This window comes from Phyllopteryx taeniolatus, chromosome 9 (assembly GCF_024500385.1).
Source record: "Phyllopteryx taeniolatus isolate TA_2022b chromosome 9, UOR_Ptae_1.2, whole genome shotgun sequence".
NCBI lineage: Eukaryota > Metazoa > Chordata > Actinopteri > Syngnathiformes > Syngnathidae > Phyllopteryx > Phyllopteryx taeniolatus.
In genome coordinates, this window is record NC_084510.1 from 14,358,971 (window position 1) to 14,379,373 (window position 20,403).

The window sequence follows — 20,403 nt, forward strand, 5'->3', positions numbered from 1 at the left end:
TAAATGCTCAAATAGCTTTCCGTAACAATGCACCTTTAAGGGCCCGCCATCTTTTTGAAGCTTTTTAAAGACCCTGTGTTCAGGAGTAAAAAGGTTCACATTTAGTGTTGAATTCAGACTTTACAACATTACTGTTTTCAGTATGCACTTTATAAGAGGATGACCCTGGCAGCCATCCTGATCCAGAGTCGTTTCCGGAGTTTTCATGAGAAGAGGAAGTTCCAACAGAGTCGCAGAGCAGCGGTCCTCATACAGCAATACTATCGCTCCTATAGACACTCCCTCAGGTTCTTCAAACACACAAATACACTTCATTCATTGTCCAAAAAAAAACAAAAAAACTCACACCTCTCTCTTTGCCTGCAGCAACCTTCTAACTAAAAAACAGAACCAGGCTGCACGCAAGATCCTGAGGTTCCTGCTTCGATGCCGCCACAGGTGAGCCGTAAAAATCAACTCACACGTGCACGCACACCCAAGACCACACACCATGCACATTGCCCACACACGCATTCACAGCCCACTGCCACACGGGCATTGGTGCTAACAGCTGCTGTTGTTTTACTGTTCCTGCGAAGCCCTTTGATGGACCATAGGCCCCTGAAGCGGGTGAGTCTCCCCTCTCTCTCTCTCTCTCTCTCTCTCTCTCGCTCTCTCACTGTCTTTCTCTCTATCTCTCTCTCCTGGTGGCAGATGCCTGTTTGCATGTGGGGGGAGGAGAGGGTATCCAGGCTTATTATCCTTCTCTCTCTCTCTCGCTCTCTCTCTCTCTTTCTCTCTCTCTCTACTCTCTCTCTCCCTCCCTCATTCTTCTGTCTGTCCCGTCGAGGACTGCGGAATGATGCTGCTACTTCTGCATGACTGACAGATAGATAGAGGAGCACTCTTGCACATGGTCTTCCTGGGGGCATGACATCAGTTTGGGACTCAAATGTCTTGCTTGTCTCCTTTTTGTGCCTTGAGGGGGTTGGGTAGGATTTCCGGGGTGGAGATTTTCCCAGGAAGTAAACTGTGGACTATTAGATGGAAACAGATATACAGACATGTACACACACAAAAGAAAAATCACTCTAATGTGTTTCCAATATGTGTCTTTACACCAGGGTCAGAGAGCAGAAAAAGGACAGGGGTCCTGAGAGCCCTCCACCAGGCCCCACCCACAGCCCACTAAGCCTGTGATAATCCCCTCTCTCCTTCTTTTTCATTTTTTTCTCCAAACTATATTCCTCCCTGCCCCCTCTCCTGCCCCTTTCATTTCCTTCTCCCCCTTTTTTGCTCGCCCTCTATCCTGTCTTCTCTGGAGAGGAAGAATCCTCTCAGACAGACAGAGGACAGGATAGGTGTCCATCATGGCAGCTCAGACAGACAGACAGACAGACAGACAGACAGACAGACTACTAGGGCAAGCCCAGGGATCTGGCTCCGTCCACAGAACTGATCCTCCTCCACAGTTCCACTGGGAGACCATCACATTAACCTCATGGCATTGTTTGCACTCTTCATGGGTATGTTTCCAAACGGGAGGAAGCGGATGGCGGCTGGCAGATGGCGGCTGGTGACGGCGTGGCGCCGACTGGATGTGGTGGAAGGCTTCAGCTCGCTCACTCGCCAAAGGCAACTTTGACTTGCCGAACTCATGTAAAACCCACCGCGTTTTGTGCCCAAACACTGATCCATGAAAGGATAAGAAAACATAAACCAAAAAACTCACTTCTATGTTGCATTTGCATGCAGGTTATTTCTTCGTTCCTTTCGCTCATTCCTCCTCGCCATGCTGAAGAGCTCTAGAGGCAAACCATCCTGTTAATGCGGTATAATCACAATATCACTAAACACTGACTCACATTACTTACAAACCTATCAATCAGTCACCTGATCAAAAGGGGAGGAACCACTTGAATGTAAGAGGAGCATTGTTTCCATGAGGGTCGGGGTCTGAATTAACGATGTCTTAATTTGTTACATGGACTTTGTATGGAGTTCGTTCTCAGAGGCGGCACTTTGCTCGCCCGCGTGTTGTCAGTGTTTGTTCAATTCAATGCATGTGTTTGAGCCGCGAGCTCCTGCATGCTTGCCAAACTGCTTTCGTGTTGTTTATTTTGTATTTCTATGTGTAGTTGTGTCTCACTGGTCTCATCGACTTATCCTTGCCCTGCGTAATGTGAATTGTGTAAGGACAAATGACATATTTTGGGTGCTTTTTCTTAAAAAAAAAACAAAAAAACAACAACAACAAAGTTTATTTATTTAGGGGTCTAATTATTTATTTAAGAGTGGTTAAGCTTGAGACTGGTTTCCCCCCTTGTGTGCTAAAATATGACATGTTGCGGTGGTTAAATGTCTCTGTTAGTTTGTTCTTTTCATGAACCTCTAAATCCTAGCTGTGATTTGAGGAAAGAGTCACATACAGTAACATTGCCTTGACTTCTTCCTGACTCTGAGAGGTCTCTATGCTTGCTCTGTACATGACACGGGTCCAGTACCTACCCAGATACAGGGCATTGATCCCCATATTAGCCCATACGGGCAATCAAATCCATATTTTGGACTACTGCATATTCCTGTATATAAACTGACGAGGTAAGGGGATATGAGGACCCTGAAACTTTTTCATAAGAGGACTGTATTTAAGATTATAAATTATTTTACTCCCATAATAAGAACTTAACATAGAGACCTGGCTACACAGGACGGCTGTATTGCTTGTAAATAATGTAGATATTAAAAACTGAGTAATGTGCATGATATTTAAGACGCAGAAACAACAAAAAGAACATGTTACTGGCTATGGACTGTGAGAGGATTTTAACGGCTTCACTTTAAGAGTATCCAGTATAAGTGTTACTGAAAAGAACATTTTGTTCAAGCATGCAAATGAAAAATCTGATGTTAGAATTAAATAAGTGGGAAAACAAAGTTAGCTGAAACAATGATCTTTCAGACAAAACATTTACACATTGTGCTTTTGTTCCTTGGCTCGCAAAAATCAAACACTTTTTGCCAGTAGTGCCAATTATAATGATTGCTCTTTTGCCTCATTTTATGTTGGGGGGGAAAAAAAACAACACCCAAAAGATATAAGTGAGATGCACAGAGGCAACACACACAGACTATAAACAGTAGACAAGATAGTAATAGCTCAACAGTAGTTCAACTAGAGGATGACATTGAAGATGCAATTGTTAAAATAATGGTGATGAAGATGCTGAGAAAGATCGTTTAAATGTGAATGCATTGACCCCCAAAAAAAAAAAAAAAGCAAGAGGGTGCTACATTCTTTACAATGTGGTTGTGCTTCAGCAACATGCTACCTTTAGTTTCAACAATTCTTGCCATTCAGTCAAACAGAATGTCTCTTTCCCACTCTTCATTCCTTTTTCCTCTTCATTGTCACTGCTGGTATATAACATGTGCTTAAGCACTCTGGAAAGCTCTGTTTAGGAAGTGCCTGATCAATAACAGAAAAGTGCAAGTTCATATCAGGAAATAGCTATTGTATGTTCTCCGAATGGCTGCCAGTTACCTTTTTCTTTCTCCTCAATGGTGTGTTAAACAAATGTCAGTGTTGGACTTGTTTCAAGTTACATGCAAGTTACAAGTTACGTGCACTAATTTGTCAGACCTTGGACTGAATGCTCATTGTCATTTTTCGGCCGCTTGTGTGTGTGCATTATGCAGTGTTGGAACCACACATTCTCTGAATGCTCTGTATAAAAGATACTGTCACAAGTCAATCAAACGTCTTGGTGTCAGAGCCTGTGTTTTCCTGCAAAGGTTCACATAAAAATGTTCTCGTAGCATTAAGCATAAAATAAGAACACAGCGGTTTTCCAGACAACAACATGACTGTCTTGTACACCCTTTCCCATTCTCGCTCTCTTTCTCTTCCCCTCTCTCACCCCATGTCTCGCACTCACACACGCACAAGTGCACACAGTCAGAAACACAAGAAAGCCACAGTCTTTCTCTCTGCGCTTATGTCTTGGGGAACAGTTCAATCTCTCCCTTAGATTTTACTCAGGGTTGAAAAACAGGGAGATGATATGTGGAGTGTCACTAACTCATTGCTAACACACAGCTTTGTGTATGTGTATTCCATACGTTAGGGATAATGTTTATCTATGAATTAGAATCGTCTCATTTTCTAATGTGGTTCTTGACTGGCCCTCTCCCATGCATATAGTCTCATTTTGTGAGGCAGCGATTGTGATCTGTTTGCGTTATCTAAACTGCAGCGTGTGTCTTTTTATCTACAAGAAAAATAAGTACTGAGTGATTTCTAATGGTCATAAACGCACAAGAATAATACTAAGATTTAAAAATACTGTAAGTTGCAACCATGTGTTACCTTAATTAAAACACTAGTAAGTCTAGTCTTATTTGCACTCTATTTGGAAGATCTCAAAAATGTGTTCTCAGTATCCCTCTCAAACAAACGCTCCTCCCACATCGTCACAACTCCTTTTTAGATACTCAAAACACAGACATACTGCAGTATCCTTGCGCACAGAATGGCTAACATAGAGATCACTACGTTTGTGCTTATGGAGAGGATGTTGACTGTAAGAAAAACAAAAAAGATAATGTCATAAAACGTTAAAATACGAGTGAGACAGTTGCCGGCAAACGTGCGGAGATGGCCTCTGTTTGCCAGCGGTGCGCCTGGAAAATGGTACCTGTAAACCTTTTATCCCTTGTCTCTGAGGCGGCGTGCCCAAACACCACATTGCATGCTAGAATGATAGACCCTCTCCACTCCTCTGTCTTCCCTCTGTCTCATCTCCTGCTCTATTCCAACCTTGCCTGCTGTTGTGTTCTCCATGCCTATCATTCCTCTTCTTTTGTAGCCTACTTTGACTTCTTATGTTCTACTTTTTTTGTTTGCATGCACAAGCATCACAAAACTGTTGATGTTTTTAAGAGAATATTTTGTTGCTGAGGCCATGCAGTGTTTTGAATATTGCCCTTATATGTGGAAAATGTCCTCTGAATGCTTTACATAATTTCTGCTGTAAAATGAAATCAGAATAAAAAATAAAATTTGCACTTTAACGTTTCTTTGCCTGGTATTTATTTACATTTATGTTGCATTAGCGGTATGGAACCTTTTTCTTATCAGGGGCCATTTGAGTTTTTATTAAGTCCTCTGAGGGCCATGCTAAATGTATGAAAAACTAAGATGCAAGAGTTGAACAAATGTTATACTGGGTATATTATAAGCATTAAATCACTGATGTATGGGTTCACTCGACTAACTTACGAACAGGCAAAGGTGGTTCAGTTGCCACTCAGTGACGGTGTAAATGTGAGTGTTAATGGTTGTTTACGTATATATGTGATTGACTGGCAACCAGTCCAGGACGTAGTCTGCCTTTTGCCCAAAGTCAGGTGCAACCCTGAACACGATAAGTGGAACAGAAAATGGATGTATTATATGCAGTTTTTGCATTTCTTTTTAGAATTGCATTGATTTTGATTTTTCAAGATTTTGCGGTGGGCAGCGGCCCTGTATCCCACCAGATTAGATTCACCCCTGCACGAAACAGCAGCTGAATCCCATCGCCACATTCAGAACCACCACAAGCGCAATCTGTAGTAAGATGACCATTTTAAAGGATCTCAAGGATCACTAATGTGATATGTTCACAAATCGGACTTTCACATAGAGCAGAGAGTAAAGGAAAACCCTTTTTGCATCGGAAACAGAATTATCTTTTTAATTGTACTTGTTTGTTCTAGTGTCGGCGGCGCGGTTGGCGACTGGTTAGAGCGTCTGCCTCACAGACCCTGAAATGGTCGCCAGCCAATCGCAGGGCACATATAGACAAATAACCATTCGCGCTCACATTCACACCTATGGGCAATTTAGAGTCTTCAACCTACCACGCATGTTTTTGGGATGTGGGAGGAAACCGGAGTGCCCGGAGAAAACCCACCCAGGCACGTGGAGAACATGCAAACTCCACACAGGTGGGGCCGGGATTTGAACCCTGGTCCCCAGAACTGTGATGCAGATGTGCTAACCAGTCGTCCGGCGTGTGTACATTAATGAGGGGGAAAATTATCTTAAATGATTTTAGCAAATGGCTGTAAATTATCCATCCATCCATTTTCTGAGCCGCTTCTCCTCAGTAGGGTCGCAGGCGTGCTGAAGCCTATCCCAGCTCTCATCGGCCAGGAGGCGGGGTACACCCTGAACTGGTTGCCAGCCAATCGAAGGGAACATAGAAACAAAAAAACATTCGCACTCACAGTCACAGTCATGCCTACAGGCAATTTAGAGTCTCCAATTAATGCATGTTTTTGGGATGTGGGAGGAAACCGGAGTGCCCAGAGAAAACCCACGCAGGCACGGGGAGAACATGCAAACTCCACACAGGCGGGGCCGGGGATTGAACCCGGGTCCTCAGAACTGTGAGGCTGACGCACTAACCAGTCGGCCACCGTGCCGCTGGCTGTAAATTAAAGAGTGAAAAATTTTAGGTGTCTGAATACTTTCCGTACCCACTATTTTCTCTTGTTATAGTTTATGTTTCTCAAACACCTAAATATAATTAAAATGCAGATGCCAATGCACTTAAAGCACCTCATTAGTATTATATTTCATGTAAATATATTTTTTGCACACACAGTACAGTCTCGGAAATTAGAGGCAAATAAAAACTGCCAAATCAACGGACACACAACATTTATGTATTTTGCAAATTAGCTTACCAACACGAATATTGTGAACCATTTCATCAACATATTAGTGATGAATAATTGCTTAATTTTTCCTTTTAAATGTATGATTTGTTTTCCTATTGCATGGGGGTTTTGAGCAGTTGTCACCCTGTTGTGGAAGGTCTCCACTCCACAGGAAAATTACTGGGAAGCTTATGACGTCAATTTCCATTACCGTAAAGTAAAATGTACGCGTTTGTCCTTGCCACTCAAAAGGACCACCTCAATGAGATTCGGCAATTTCTGGAGCAATATGACAATTTGCGACAGTTATTATTGTAATTGCATGCGCCAAGGTCCACTGTCAGACTTTTGTTTCTTCACAATAGCACGTTTAGTCGGTACCTATCTGCCTTGTTAAAGATAACTATCAACATTACGGTAATAACCGGAAATGACATAGGAATCGAAGTTGATATAACGACCTGTTTTTTTTTTCCCCCGGTATAAACGGGATATTTCTGTCTCCGGATGGAACGCGTCAAGTATATTGTAGTCAATATTTTAAGCGAGGGATGTGTTTATTTTAGTACCGCAGATTTTTATTGAAGTGTATAAAGTGATGTTCGGCTGTTGCTCGTTTAAACTCGGAGCTGTAGCGTCCTCTGTGGCTGTCAAGCGCTCCCTCGACTGAGAAAACAATGCAGGCCTAGCGAGCTAATGTTAGCATGTGTGGCTAGCTGGCGGAAGCTATTCGGATATCTACTCCAGTGGAGCGCAGTGGGAACTTAAGCCTTGGGCGAAGCTGTTTTCTGACTGCGCGAGAACATACGACTCGGTAAGTAGCACACACATTCATAACAACATTCTACATTGGTGCAGCAATCTGTTTTAGTGCAGTTTATTATTTTATTTTTACGAGGCGCATTTGAAAGCTTTTATCTATGGTCTCCTCTCCCTGAAGTTACGTGAAGCTAGTTGGTTAGCTTAGACGAATTCAATAACCTAGCGCTGCTGATTTGCTCTCAAACATCCCCAAACGTCTCTCTTGCTACGCAATTGGCGTCAACAAACTGACTGTCGACCGCATTTTTTAATCAGTCGGTTAACTGATTGTAGTTGGAACATTTCTGATCGCGGCAGGACTTTAACTCGGGCCCAACATGACTGCAAAGTCAGTTCATCCGCAGGATGGAGCAACTGAAATGTGTCAATCCAATACCAATGTTAACATGTTTTGTCGTTACATTTCGTCAGTTTACTTCTGTATTTGTACGGACTGTATCCAGCACAGTTCGTCTGTCTGTATATCCTGCATATCTGACATCGATGCTACCAATGTGTCTTTACGTGGAAAAAATGCACAAAATGTTGATTCTCAGAATGTGCCACTATCTCCTATGCCACCCTTACATAGACTATTTCTGTAGAGGCAGTTTAAGGCGGCATTCCTTGCTCAATCCGCCAACTGTCGTTATTCCTTTGTCTTTGTTTGTCAAGAAAGCTTTAGTCTGACTCCATACATAAAACAGCACCTTTTTCTTATGGTTGTAGTCTCGAGTTTGCGCATCTTACAGAGCACACAAGACGTTAGGGGTCACGCCCTTGTCTCATATTTCCCTTCAGAACGTCAAGCATGTCATCTTGTCTTGACTAGTATTAGGACTTGTCTTGCTAATCTTTTTTGTAATTATTATTTATTATAAACCGTGTGAGGATAGCTCCTCTTTTGGTTGCTGAAATGTTAAAATCTTTTAAAAAAGTAACATCAAAAGTCATAATATGGTGTGGGATTTTTTTTTATATAAGACTTAATGCAATTTGATTCTTTATATCCTGTGCAGTGGAGACAATTCATTGTACAGTAGCGCAGCATGGTGTAATAGTGGTTAGCCCGTTTGCTTCACAGTTCTGTGTTTCATACTTTGAATCTGGACTCTGGCCAGCCTGTGTGGAGTTTGCATGTCCTACCTTTGCGCGACTCCCACATTTTCAAAAGATACTTGTTAGCTTCTTTAAAGTGCCCATATTTTACCAAATCAACTTTTTCTAGTATTACTATTTCTAGTAATATTGACTCTATGGTGCCTCAGTATACATGTGAAATACAAATTAAAATTGTCCACACATCCTGAATTCCCAATGTTAATCTGCAGAGAGGCCTGAAATCGGGTCATTTAAATTTCTAGATTTTCTCTACATCACTAGCGAAGATCTCCGCCTACCCAAAGTGGACAGTGGTTTGAGAGTGGACAGTAAGCCAGGCCTTCTCGTCCAACATTACTTTGTGACCTCATTAATATGGTCCTGGAAGAATGGGCAAAAATTCCCATAAACGCACTCCTAAGCCTTGTTGAAAGCCTTCCCATGAGAGTTGAAGCTGTTATAGCTGCAAAGGGTAGACCAACATTGTATTAAGCCATATGGATTTAAAATGCTATCTCACTGAAAATCATATGTGAGTCAAGGCATGTGAGCAAATACTTTTGGCAATATAATGTATCTCCTGGGCCCTTGGGTTTTGTCTGCTATTTGAGGAACCCCTTCACAGATGGACTTTTAGGTTTCAGTTAAAACAAGGTAAAGAATTTTTTAAAAATCCACCAATAACAGGGTCCGAAATACTAAAAAAAAATTTGTATACCAATATTTGCTCTACAAAATCATTTTTGTATAACAATTGCTGAGATTTGTGTCTCAATTTTTCTACACGCTGTTTTTGGGCAGTAATTTGAAAAAACTTTAACTGAACGATACTCATCCCCAGGATGGGTCTCATTAATATTTTAACAATACTACTACACTTAACGATACTACTTATTGGTCCAGTACATTAATTGTATTCTTATCAGTACTTTCTTCTTTTTTTTTTTTTTTTTACACCAAAACAAATATCACAATTAACAGTGCTTTATTTTTGTTTTTTAAATAAAATAACTTGTCTTGCAACAAGAATGTAAAATAAATGAATACAAATGATGTACAGAAAAAGAAATGTCTTGAACAAATCAGTATTATATATGTTAAACATTATATCAACAATGATTTAATGCAAAAGAAACCAGTAGTGTAGAACTGCTGGAACTGCTCATCTTCCAGTCGAAAATGCTGCATTTCTCTACTTGAATGTGCTGCACTTTTGCTAAATATTGCCTAAGATTACTTGTGTACAAACATTATAACGTACATTTTAATGATTGATTGCACTTGTGGCAAGGTGCATTGTCACCATGTTTGTGATTTTTCACCATCAACCTTTGTGAAATTAAACCACGCTTTTGACCGTTTCATTCCCTACGCCGTGATTGTCAATCACTTGGAGCAGACTGTGCAGTCAATGGTGGTCTGCTAAGAGCAAGAGTCGCGTCTGATGTACTTGTTTCTATCATGCACTGAAAACTCTTGAGGTCGTGTTAACGTATGACACGTGTCAAATTCAAGGCCAGGGGGCCAAATCCGGCCCACCACATCTTTTTATGTGGCCCGCGAAATCAAATCATTTGCGTCAACTTCCATGATTCTGGCTAAAATCTCTACCGTTATAGGGCGATGGAATCCAATGCCCTATCTCGCAACATCTTTTGTATTTCACGAGAACCAATTGGACGTCAAACATTTAACGAGTAAACATTAATGCACCCTAAATCGGAAGTTGGGTAATAAAATGAAACGAGATAAACAAAGCAACTTTATACATCACTAAATGTATACTACTCATTCTAGTCATGTGAAAATAGATATAATGTTTTCATAATATTTTCATTATTACACATCCTTTTCAAAGTGACTTAGCAGCAGTGGGGCTGCATCTTGTATTGCCAACCTGCCACTGAATGCTATGATGAGGCGAAACGAAACATTTACCGTTTCACAGTCATAACGGCCTTCTGAGGGAAACCGTACCAACAATGTGGCCCACGGAAAAATGAGTTTGACACCCCAGACTTATGGCAAAAAGTGGCACCCTGGCTGGGAAAAACATCATGACATCTCCCCGCTGCCCATCGCCAGGCATGACCAATCAAACCAAGTTTGTTTGGATTTTGTAAATTGATTATTCATGCTTGGAGAGTAAGACGCATTGAATGCAGGGATGCTATATTAGCGTAGCAAGTTAAACAGAGCCAACCCAATACCTGCACATGAAAATAACAACAGAAACACCATGGTGTTATACAGTCCCCTACAAAAGTATTGGAACAGCAAGGTCAATTCCTTTATTTTTGTTGTATACTAAATACATTTGGGTTTCAGATCAAAAAATTAATATGAGGCAAAAGTTCAGAATTCCAGCTTTTCATGGTATTTCATGGTATTTACATCTAGGTGTGTTAAACAACTCAGGACAGAACGTTTCAAACCTTTTGTTTGAACCCACCCACTTTTCAAGTGAGGAAAAGTATTGGAACATGTGACTGATGGGTGTTTCTAGTTGCTCAGGTGTTGCCTTTTAGATTGATTGTTTAAACCAGGGGTGTCAAACTCATTTTTGTCCCAGGCCACATCGTAGTTATGACTGCCCTCGGAGGGCCGCTACAACTGTGAACCAATATAGATGAAAGATTACCTGTAATTACATACAGTATACACAACACATTGATGAATAGCCAGTTTTTAAATCAGAAGCCTATAAAACATGTTTTCCACTATTACATTTCTTTTCAAAGGTCGATTGGTAACAAAAAAATGCTTGCAAATATCTCAATGGTATTACAGCTGAACACAATGAGCGATTTTGATTTGCTTTGGCGGGCCACATAAAATGATGTGGCGGGCCGGATCTGGCCCCCGGGACACAAGTTTGACACCTGTGGCTTAAACATTAGATAGTGCTTGTTTTTGGCTTTGGGTTTCACCTGTGAAAACTGCATTTGCTGTTAAGCAAACATGAAGACCAGAGAGCTGTCTATGGGAGAAAAGCAAACCATTTTGAAGCTGAAAGAAGACGGAAACTCGATAAGAGCTGTTGCACAAACATTGGGCATAGCCCATACAACAATTTGGAATGTCCTGAAAAAGAAATATGGTGTACTGAGCAACAGACATTGATCGAACAGGTTGGCCAAGGGTATAAACAGCAGTTGATGACAGAAACATTGTGAGAGCTGTGAAGAAACACCCAAAGACAACAGTCTGTGACATCACTGCCAACCTCCACAGGGAAGGGGTGAAGGTATCACAATCCACTGTTCGAAGAAGACTTCGAGAGAAGAAATATACAGACTGTACCACAAGATCCAAACCACTTATCAGCAAAAATAATCTGAAGGCCAGATTGGATTTTGCAAAGAAGTACAGAGATGAGCCACAAAAGTTTTGGAACAAAGTTTTATGGATTGATGAGACCAAGATTAACCTCCACCAAAATTATGGAAAGGCCAAAGTATGGAGAAAGAAAGGATCTGCTTATGATCCAAAACACACAAGCTCATCTGTGAAGCATGGTTGAGGTAAATTCTGGAACGGGTTTACTGGTATTTGTTGATGATGTAACTCATGATGGTAGCAGTAGAATGAATTCTGAATTCTAAAAAAACATTTTCTCCAGAAAAATGCATCAAAACAAGGAACATATTTTACAATTGAAATATCTCACAGAACACCAACAAACAAAAATTTCACAACAAGTGGATACATTAATTACTGTATGTACTTCCTGCCATCTAATAGAAGACCATTTATCCTTTGTTCTATCCTCAATGGCATAAATAGATGAACAAAGATACATTATTTATTGTAAATATAATTTTTTGCGCAATTAAGCACACAACTATATACAGTAAATTAACAGGTCATTTAAATAGACACATTGCTCCATCTTGTGATCGAATCGGTTATCGTATTTTTTCAACTCACTGATCGGCCCCAAAAATCCTGATCGTGTAAAGCCTACTTATTAGTGGAGCACACTGGAGCAGGGGGCAGCTGAAGCGCCCGGGGAGCAGTTCCATGGTATCAGTGTCTTCCTCAAGGACACCACAGCCGTGAGTCCGGGGGATGTTGGCGGATGGTCCGGTCGGGGTCTTGAATGTAGGTCCCCCACGGTGGCAGTCGATGATCTTAACCATTGGGCCACGGCTGCCCCAAAAAGTTGGAATTCTGAACTTTTGTCTCATATTCATCTTTTGAACTGAAACCCAAATGTCTTTCGTGTACATCAAAAACAAAGGCTGTATGGTATGATAGATGTTGTAATATAATACCATGAATCACATTTCAATATTTTAAATGTTATCTTTCTTTTTCAGTTATGACGTCTCAGCTGCAAGTCTTCTCTCCTCCCTCCATTTCCTCCAGTGCCTTTTGCCGTGTCAAGAAGCTGAAGGTGGAGAACAATGTTTGGGATGTGTCCACTACTGAAGCGTACAGCTCCATAGCGGGCCAGTCAGCGTATACCTTTACCCCAGCCATGGCTGTCCCGCCCTTTGCGTCGTCCCTAGTCTTCCCCCCAACAGCGCCCGGATCTCGGGGTCAAGTGGTGGTTCGGGCAGCTGATAGCACCGGTAGTCTTCCTCGGGGTTCCAATCGGCGTGTCACCGAGCACGCAACATCCTCCTCATATGCTCACGTCGAGACGGCCTCAGAAACGAGAGGACACCGGCATGGGCAGAAGAGAAAGATGGAGGAGACCAATGAGGGCAGCGGCTGTGGCAGTGTGCAAATTCTAGAGGAGCTCTCCGCACCGGCAGCGACATTCTCCACTCGCACGGGCGGTGGCGGAGGAGGCGGCACAGACCAGTCCATACCTCACTCGGCTCCAACCACCAAAAGCAGTAGCTCCAATGGTGAAGGCGACTATCAGCTCGTGCAGCACGAGATCCTCTGTTCTGTGTCCTGCAGCTACGAAGTTTTGGAGTTCTTAGGGAGAGGCACCTTTGGACAAGTAGCCAAGTGCTGGAAGAGGGGTACCAATGAGATTGTGGCCATTAAGATTCTAAAGAACCATCCTTCATATGCTCGCCAGGGACAAATTGAGGTAATGTTTTCATCTTGTCATAAAACATTTGTAATTTCCACTTAAATCTGATCTGCATACATTAGTTTTCATATCTCCACCTACTTATGCCATATACAGAGCTGTGAAAAGTAAAGCAACGTCCATATTAGACTTTACACCTATTTTGTCGGGCTGATCGGTATCGACCGATATTTAGCATTTTATGCTGATCGGCTTTAATGTCGTCATTCGCCGATCCGATCAATGACATCATTGAAATACATTTACTCCGCGTCGCCATCGTGCACAGTATATTTGAATCCAAAAACTAGTTTATTTTTAGCCTTGTTGCGCGTCATTTGACGTAGTATTGGAAATATCTGACGGCCAATAGTACAAGACAAATTTGCTCTTTCACGATGGCGCTATGTCAGACTACTGCAATAAAATCTTGTATTCCGATTCTACCACATCCCGTTTTTTTAACGATCGTTGGGCTTTATCGTCAACTCAAATGTGACCGGATACACTCAACAAGAGTTGAGGGCGCCGACTTAAAAATAATGAAATTAATTTAATTACAGGTGGCACGGTGTGGACTGGTTAGAGTGTCTGCCTCACAGTTCTGAGGACCGGGGTTCAATCCCCGGCCCCGCCTGTGTGGAGTTTGCATGTTCTCCCTGTGCCTGCGTGGGCTTTCTCCGGGCACTCCGGTTTCCTCCCACATCCCAAAAACATGCGTGGTAGGTTAATTGACAACTCTAAATTGCCCGTAGGTGTGAATGTGAGTGCGAATGGTTCGTTGTTTGTATGTGCCCTGCGATTGGCTGGCAACCAGTTCAGGGTGTACCCCACCTCCTGCCCGATGATAGCTGGGATAGGCTCCGGCACGCCCGCGACCCTAGTGAGAAGAGGCGGGTCGGAAAATGGATGGATGAATTTAATTACAGTAAGTTAGCACCCATTATTTCTGTCACGTTGTAAATGTTGGTTTGACCTGACTGATTAGAATACATGATCTGACTAGAGCAGTGATTTCCAACCTTTATGGTGCCAAGGAACATATTTTACAATTGAAAAATCTCACGAAACACCAACAAACAAAAATGTCACAAAAAGTGGATACATTAATTACTGTATGTACTTCCTGCTACCTAATAGAAGACCATTTATCTGTCTGTCACTTTGCCTCACTGGCATAAATAGATGAACAAAGACTAATGATTTTTTGAGCAATTAAGTACACAAGTATATACAGTAAATGAACAGGTCATTTAAGTAGACAAATTGCTCCATCTTGTGATCGGGATCGATGATCGGTTTTCGTTTTTTTCAACTCGCTCATCGTCTGACATTTCCGGCCAGTATCGGGCTGTGTCCGGCCACCATGACTCTTCAGACACTTGTCAGTACAAATTTCATGAATGAATTCGATGAAATAAACACGACAGTGGGTACGGAAAGTATTCAGACCCCCTTAAATTTTTCACTCTTTGTTATATTGCAGCCATTTGCTAAAATAGTTATTTTTCTTACTCATTAATGTACACACAGCACCAAATATTGACCAGAAAAAAACGTAATTGTTGAAATTTTTGCAGGTGTTTTTAGCAAACTCCATGCGGGCTTTTATGTGTCTTGCACTGAGGAGAGGCTTCCGTCGGGCCATAAAGCCCTGACTGGTGGAGGGCTGCAGTGATGCTTGACTTTCTAGAACTTGCTCCATTCTCCCAACTGCATCTTTGGGTTCTTCTTTACCTCTCTCACCAAGGCGCTTCTCCCCCGATTGCTCAGTTTGGCCGGACGGCCAGCTCTAGGAAGGGTTCTGGTCGTCCCAAACGTCTTCCATTTAAGGATTATGGATGGCACTGTGCTCTTGGGAACCTTAAGTGCACCATATCTGTGCCTTGCCACAATTCTGTCTCTGAGCTCTTCAGGCAGTTCCTTTGACCTCATGATTCTCATTTGCTCTGATATGCACTGCGAGCAGTAAGGTCTTATATTGACACGTGTGTGGCTTTCTTAATCAAGTCCAATCAGTATAATCAAGCACAGCTGGACTCCAATGAAGGTGTAGAACCATCTCAAGGATGATCAAAAGAAATGGAGAGCGCCCAAGTTAAATATGTCACAGCAAAGGGTCTGAATACTTATGGCTGTGTGATATTTCAGTTGTTTTTTTTTTTTAATACATTTGTAAAAATTTCAACAATTGCGTTTTTTTCCCCCTGTCAATATGGGGTGCTGTGTGTACATTAATTAGGAAAAAATGAACTTAAATGATTTTAGCAAATGGCTGCAGTATAACAAAGAGTAAAAAGTTTAAGGGGGTCTGAATACTTTCCGTACCCACTGGAGTGTTTATTTCATCGAATTAGTTAATGAAATTTGTACTGGCCAGCGTCTGAAGAGTCATGGTGACAGGATATATTGAAAGCAAGAGAGATGGAGAGAAAGACGGCGCATCCATATTGAACAGGTGTTTGGTGCACTGTATTTTATTAAGCCAAGCCGCGGAGGCGGAAGTTCTCTTTGCCTCCAGTGACAATGCATTGTAAATCACTAATCATTGCCTCCACGGTAGCGAATAAGCTACACTTCTTACCATGGTTCTTACCAGTGTCGCTATCACCAAGGGAAGGTGAGGAGTGGGTTGGCAAAGACTTAAAAGCATGATGTAGATAATGTAATGACTTACTTTTCTCATCCTGTTTACAATTAGTGCTTTGTCTTTTGTCTTCGTTTCTCTCTCCCCTCTAGAAACTTTGTTCTGTTCGACTCTGATTCTCAGTAAACTTCAGTTATAATACTAAGAAACCACAGCAGAAGCTTAAAAACTCCACTCTGACACAGTAAAACTGTTCCGTCATAAAAGGTATACGGATCTAACGTTATGCTTGATCCAACAGCCGAACAGGACAAAAAAAAAATGATGCTAACCCCTAAGCTATCATGACGTGAAGTCGCAAAAACACCGAAATAAGTGATTGGATGATAAAGTACACTTGCCACATACAGTGGGGCAAAAAAGTATTTAGTCACTCACCAATTGTGCAGGTTCTCCCACTTAAAAAGATGAGAGAGGCCTGAAATTTTCATCATGGGTATACCTCACCTATGAGAAACAAAATGAGAAGGAAAAAAAATCCAGAAAATCACATTGTCTGATTTTTAAAGAATTTATGCGCAAATTATGGTGGAAAATAAGTATTTGGTCAATTACTAAAGTTCATCTCAATATTTTATAAAACGTATTGTCACGACCATAAGGCGCACCGCATTAAAAGGCGCAGTCTCAGTAACGGGGTCTATTTCTGTATTTAACACATACATAAGGCACACCGTATTATTGGGCGCAGGCATGGTAAAACATACGCTAGCTTAAGACATACGGTAGCATGCATGCTAGCGTATGTTTTTAAAAAGGCAGCGGGAGCAAAACTGAGTTCGGTTGTACTTTATTGAAGTATTTAACAATGTACTCACATTATTTTTTTATCAATCCTCATCCACAAACCCATCAAAGTCCTCATGTTCTGTATCCGAAATGAACAGCTGGGCAAGTTCTCCATCAAACATGCCGGGTTCCCTCTCGTCATTGTCGGAGTCAGTCTCTTTGCCGGGGGGCTGTTTAGCAATGATGCCGGCGTTTTCCTGCTTCCTCCACTTGCGAACCATGGATTCGTTGATCTTGAATTCTCTCCCAGCTGCTCGATTCCCATGTTCCTCCGCGTAACTGATAGCTTGCAGTTTAAACTTTGCTTCATAAGCGTGCCTCTTTGTAGGTGCCATTTTCGGGTGTCCTTAGCCAAACTGATATTGTTTTGCACAATGCACATACCGGCGCTATATACCTACTGGGGGCGTGCCTTTAGCGTCCTCCTTCAGGCGCACCCTTCCCCCTTTACGTCCGCATGCTGTCCTCACCCACGTCCGCTTTTCCTCTGTATAAGCAGTGTGTCGGCAGGAAATCCTCCCAGTCAGTCAAGCGGAGCGCTCATCACACAATAACATTTATAGATTTTGGAACTCGGTGCACACATAAGGCACGCCGCATTATAAGGAATTACACACAATTACACAGAAATTTTACGACTTTTAAGTGCGCCTTATGGTCGTGAAAATATGGTACTTTTTTGCCCCACTGTACAAATGTATGCTCTGTTTAATTGAACTTATTTATTTTTCTTGTATATTTTCCAGGTGGGCATCCTGAACAGGCTGAGTGCGGAGAATGCGGATGAGTACAACTTTGTGCGCTCCTATGAGTGCTTTCAGCACAAGGGTCATACGTGCTTGGTGTTTGAGATGCTCGAGCAGAACCTGTATGACTTCCTAAAGCATAGCAAGTTCAGCCCGCTGCATCTGCGGCACATTAGACCAATCCTGCAACAGGTATGTACACCTTCTCAGAGTCAAAACCTCTTCAAAAAAACAAAACATAGATTTCAAAGCAGACTGTTTGTGTTTAGGTGGCCACGGCACTGATGAAACTCAAGAGCTTGGGACTGATTCATGCTGACCTCAAGCCTGAAAATATTATGCTGGTGGACCCTCTCAGGCAGCCCTACAGAGTAAAGGTCATTGACTTTGGATCTGCAAGCCACGTTTCCAAGGCTGTGTGCTCAACATACTTGCAGTCTCGCTACTACAGGTATCACATGTTCACAAACCCTCGGCTTATAACTCTACTTTGCTCGTCCCTCTAGCCTATGCTTTGCTGTGCAGGGCTCCTGAGATCATTTTAGGTCTGCCCTTCTGTGAGGCTATTGATATGTGGTCTCTGGGCTGTGTGATTGCTGAGCTCTTTCTGGGGTGGCCGCTTTACCCTGGCGCATCCGAGTATGATCAGGTCAGTACCACAGTTCAAGCTAACCTAGAAACGAGAGACTCACCGGCAATCTGTACATTTTCAGTGTTTTTCCTCACGCAAATGTATACATTTTAGTACGATTTTTTTCTTTTTTTTTCTTTTCTTTTCACAGATCCGCTACATTTCTCAGACTCAAGGCCTGCCAGCTGAGTACCTACTGAGTGCAGGCACAAAAACCAGCCGCTTTTTCAACCGAGGACCTGACTCTAGCTACCCGCTTTGGAGGCTTAAGGTCAATAAACTCACTAATAATTCAGACGATTTTGCGCTGCATCCAAATCCTTGCTACTTTTGCAGACATTCACAACTGCAAATAAGTATTTTTTTATTTTTTATTTTTTTTTATCTCGCCTTTGTGTCTCTTATTTTCTTATTTATATTTCACATGTCTTGACACTAATTGGGCTAATCTGGGACCTTGGGTATCAAATTCCGTGCCATATCGTGTGTTGGTATAACAAAAACCTTAAATGATCATATCTATTTTTCAGACACCATCAGAACATGAAATGGAGATGGGAATCAAATCCAAGGAAGCTAGAAAATACATCTTCAACTGTTTGGATGACATGATGCAGGTACTTTTTCAGAATCAGAATCATCTTTATTTGCCAAGTATGTCCAAAAAACACACAACGAATTTGTCTCCGGTAATTGGAGCCGCTCTAGTACGACAACAGACAGTCAATTGACAGAGAACACTTTTGAGACATAAAGACATTGAGAAAAACAGTCACTGAGCAATAAAGGGTTGCTAGTTATCTGGTAATGCCGGTACATTTATTTATTTATTTATTGACAATTGTGCAAAAAGATGCAGAGTCCTCTAGCACTTAGAGCAGTTCGAATGACTAATATTACAATAGTCCGGTGCAATGACCATTGTGCAAAGGGCGCAGAGACTTCAAGCGAGTCGTAGGATAGTCTGGGACAATGTTGATTGTGCAAATGTTGCAGATACTCCTCAGTCAGTGTGCAAATGGAGCAGATTCTACTCTGGCATGAGTGGCCAGTATTGGTCAACAACAGATATGCAAATAGTGCAGCGTGGTGAGACTACTACAGTGAGTGCACGAGTAATATATAATTGGCCCGACAGAAATGTGACAACAAACTCAAGACAAAAGGACAAAAAATTGCTAGCATGTTGCAATGGAATATATGTGCCTACATTTACATCGAGAACTAAATTTAAAAAAATCTATAAACATCATTTTCCCAGGTCAACCTCTCATCTCATTTGGAGGGGACAGACATGCTGGCTGAGAAAGCTGATAGACGAGAGTTTATAGATCTCCTGAAGAGGATGCTCCGCCTGGATGCTGACAAGAGGATTACGCCTACAAAGACTCTGGGTCACCCTTTTGTCACAATGAGCCACCTCATGGATTATCCACACAGCTCTCAGTAAGTGTGCCGACTAGTACAGTAAACCCCCATATTTGTGGGGAACAGACTAAAACTCTGCATGAATACTGAAAACCGCAATTGAGGCCCCCCCAAAATTTGGGGGGGAATTGCCTATATGAATAGTTTCAACTTTAAATATACCACAAACTATGATCCCAAAACGCTTAATAATTGAAATATCATTTCAATCTTATCTTTCAACATACTATTAAAAATATCCAGTTTTATAGGATTGTAAAATTATGCGATTTTTGACAGTTGGAGATGAACAGTTCCCTTGTGGTCATTACAGCCATGTATGACCACCTGGGTGTTAATAAAGGCAAAGTTTTAGGCTGGTTGGCAAAGTACAGAACCAAGCAAAGCTTTTGGAAAGTGGGGGCAATCTGGCAGTCATGCCTGTACATATTTGCAGCCACACGGTGTAAGGGACTTTGTGGATTATCAGGCACCTTTGAGTGCAACTGGTCACTGATTAGGAACATGAACTTTAGCAACAGGCTCACAAATATGAGAGCGG

The 20,403-nt window shown here is 41.9% G+C and overlaps 2 protein-coding genes across 9 annotated transcripts in view; both read left to right on the forward strand.

Moving 5' to 3' along the window:
- The window catches only part of LOC133483837 (calmodulin-binding transcription activator 1-like), a 71,725-nt gene extending 66,673 nt beyond the window's left edge, over positions 1-5,052 (forward strand). For 4 of the 5 annotated variants that reach the window (XM_061785635.1, XM_061785636.1, XM_061785638.1 and 1 more), the window contains 3 exons: positions 142-287; positions 367-438; positions 1,104-5,052. In XM_061785635.1, the coding sequence (XP_061641619.1) occupies positions 142-287; positions 367-438; positions 1,104-1,179 (294 nt within the window). In that variant the 3' untranslated portion in view covers positions 1,180-5,052. Of the gene's footprint in view, positions 1-141; positions 288-366; positions 439-578; positions 610-1,103 lie in introns of all 5 variants that reach the window. The other variant, XM_061785637.1, reaches the window with a different exon arrangement.
- A 2,105-nt stretch (positions 5,053-7,157) lies between these two features.
- Positions 7,158-20,403, forward strand: part of LOC133483458 (homeodomain-interacting protein kinase 1-like) — a 28,494-nt gene continuing 15,248 nt past the window's right edge. For all 4 annotated transcript variants that reach the window (XM_061784743.1, XM_061784744.1, XM_061784745.1 and 1 more), the window contains exons 1-8: positions 7,158-7,501; positions 12,912-13,639; positions 17,804-17,995; positions 18,073-18,254; positions 18,329-18,452; positions 18,586-18,705; positions 18,965-19,051; positions 19,696-19,880. In XM_061784743.1, coding sequence (XP_061640727.1) covers positions 12,914-13,639; positions 17,804-17,995; positions 18,073-18,254; positions 18,329-18,452; positions 18,586-18,705; positions 18,965-19,051; positions 19,696-19,880 — 1,616 coding nt within the window. In that variant the 5' untranslated portion in view covers positions 7,158-7,501; positions 12,912-12,913. The remainder of the gene's footprint in view (positions 7,502-12,911; positions 13,640-17,803; positions 17,996-18,072; positions 18,255-18,328; positions 18,453-18,585; positions 18,706-18,964; positions 19,052-19,695; positions 19,881-20,403) is intronic.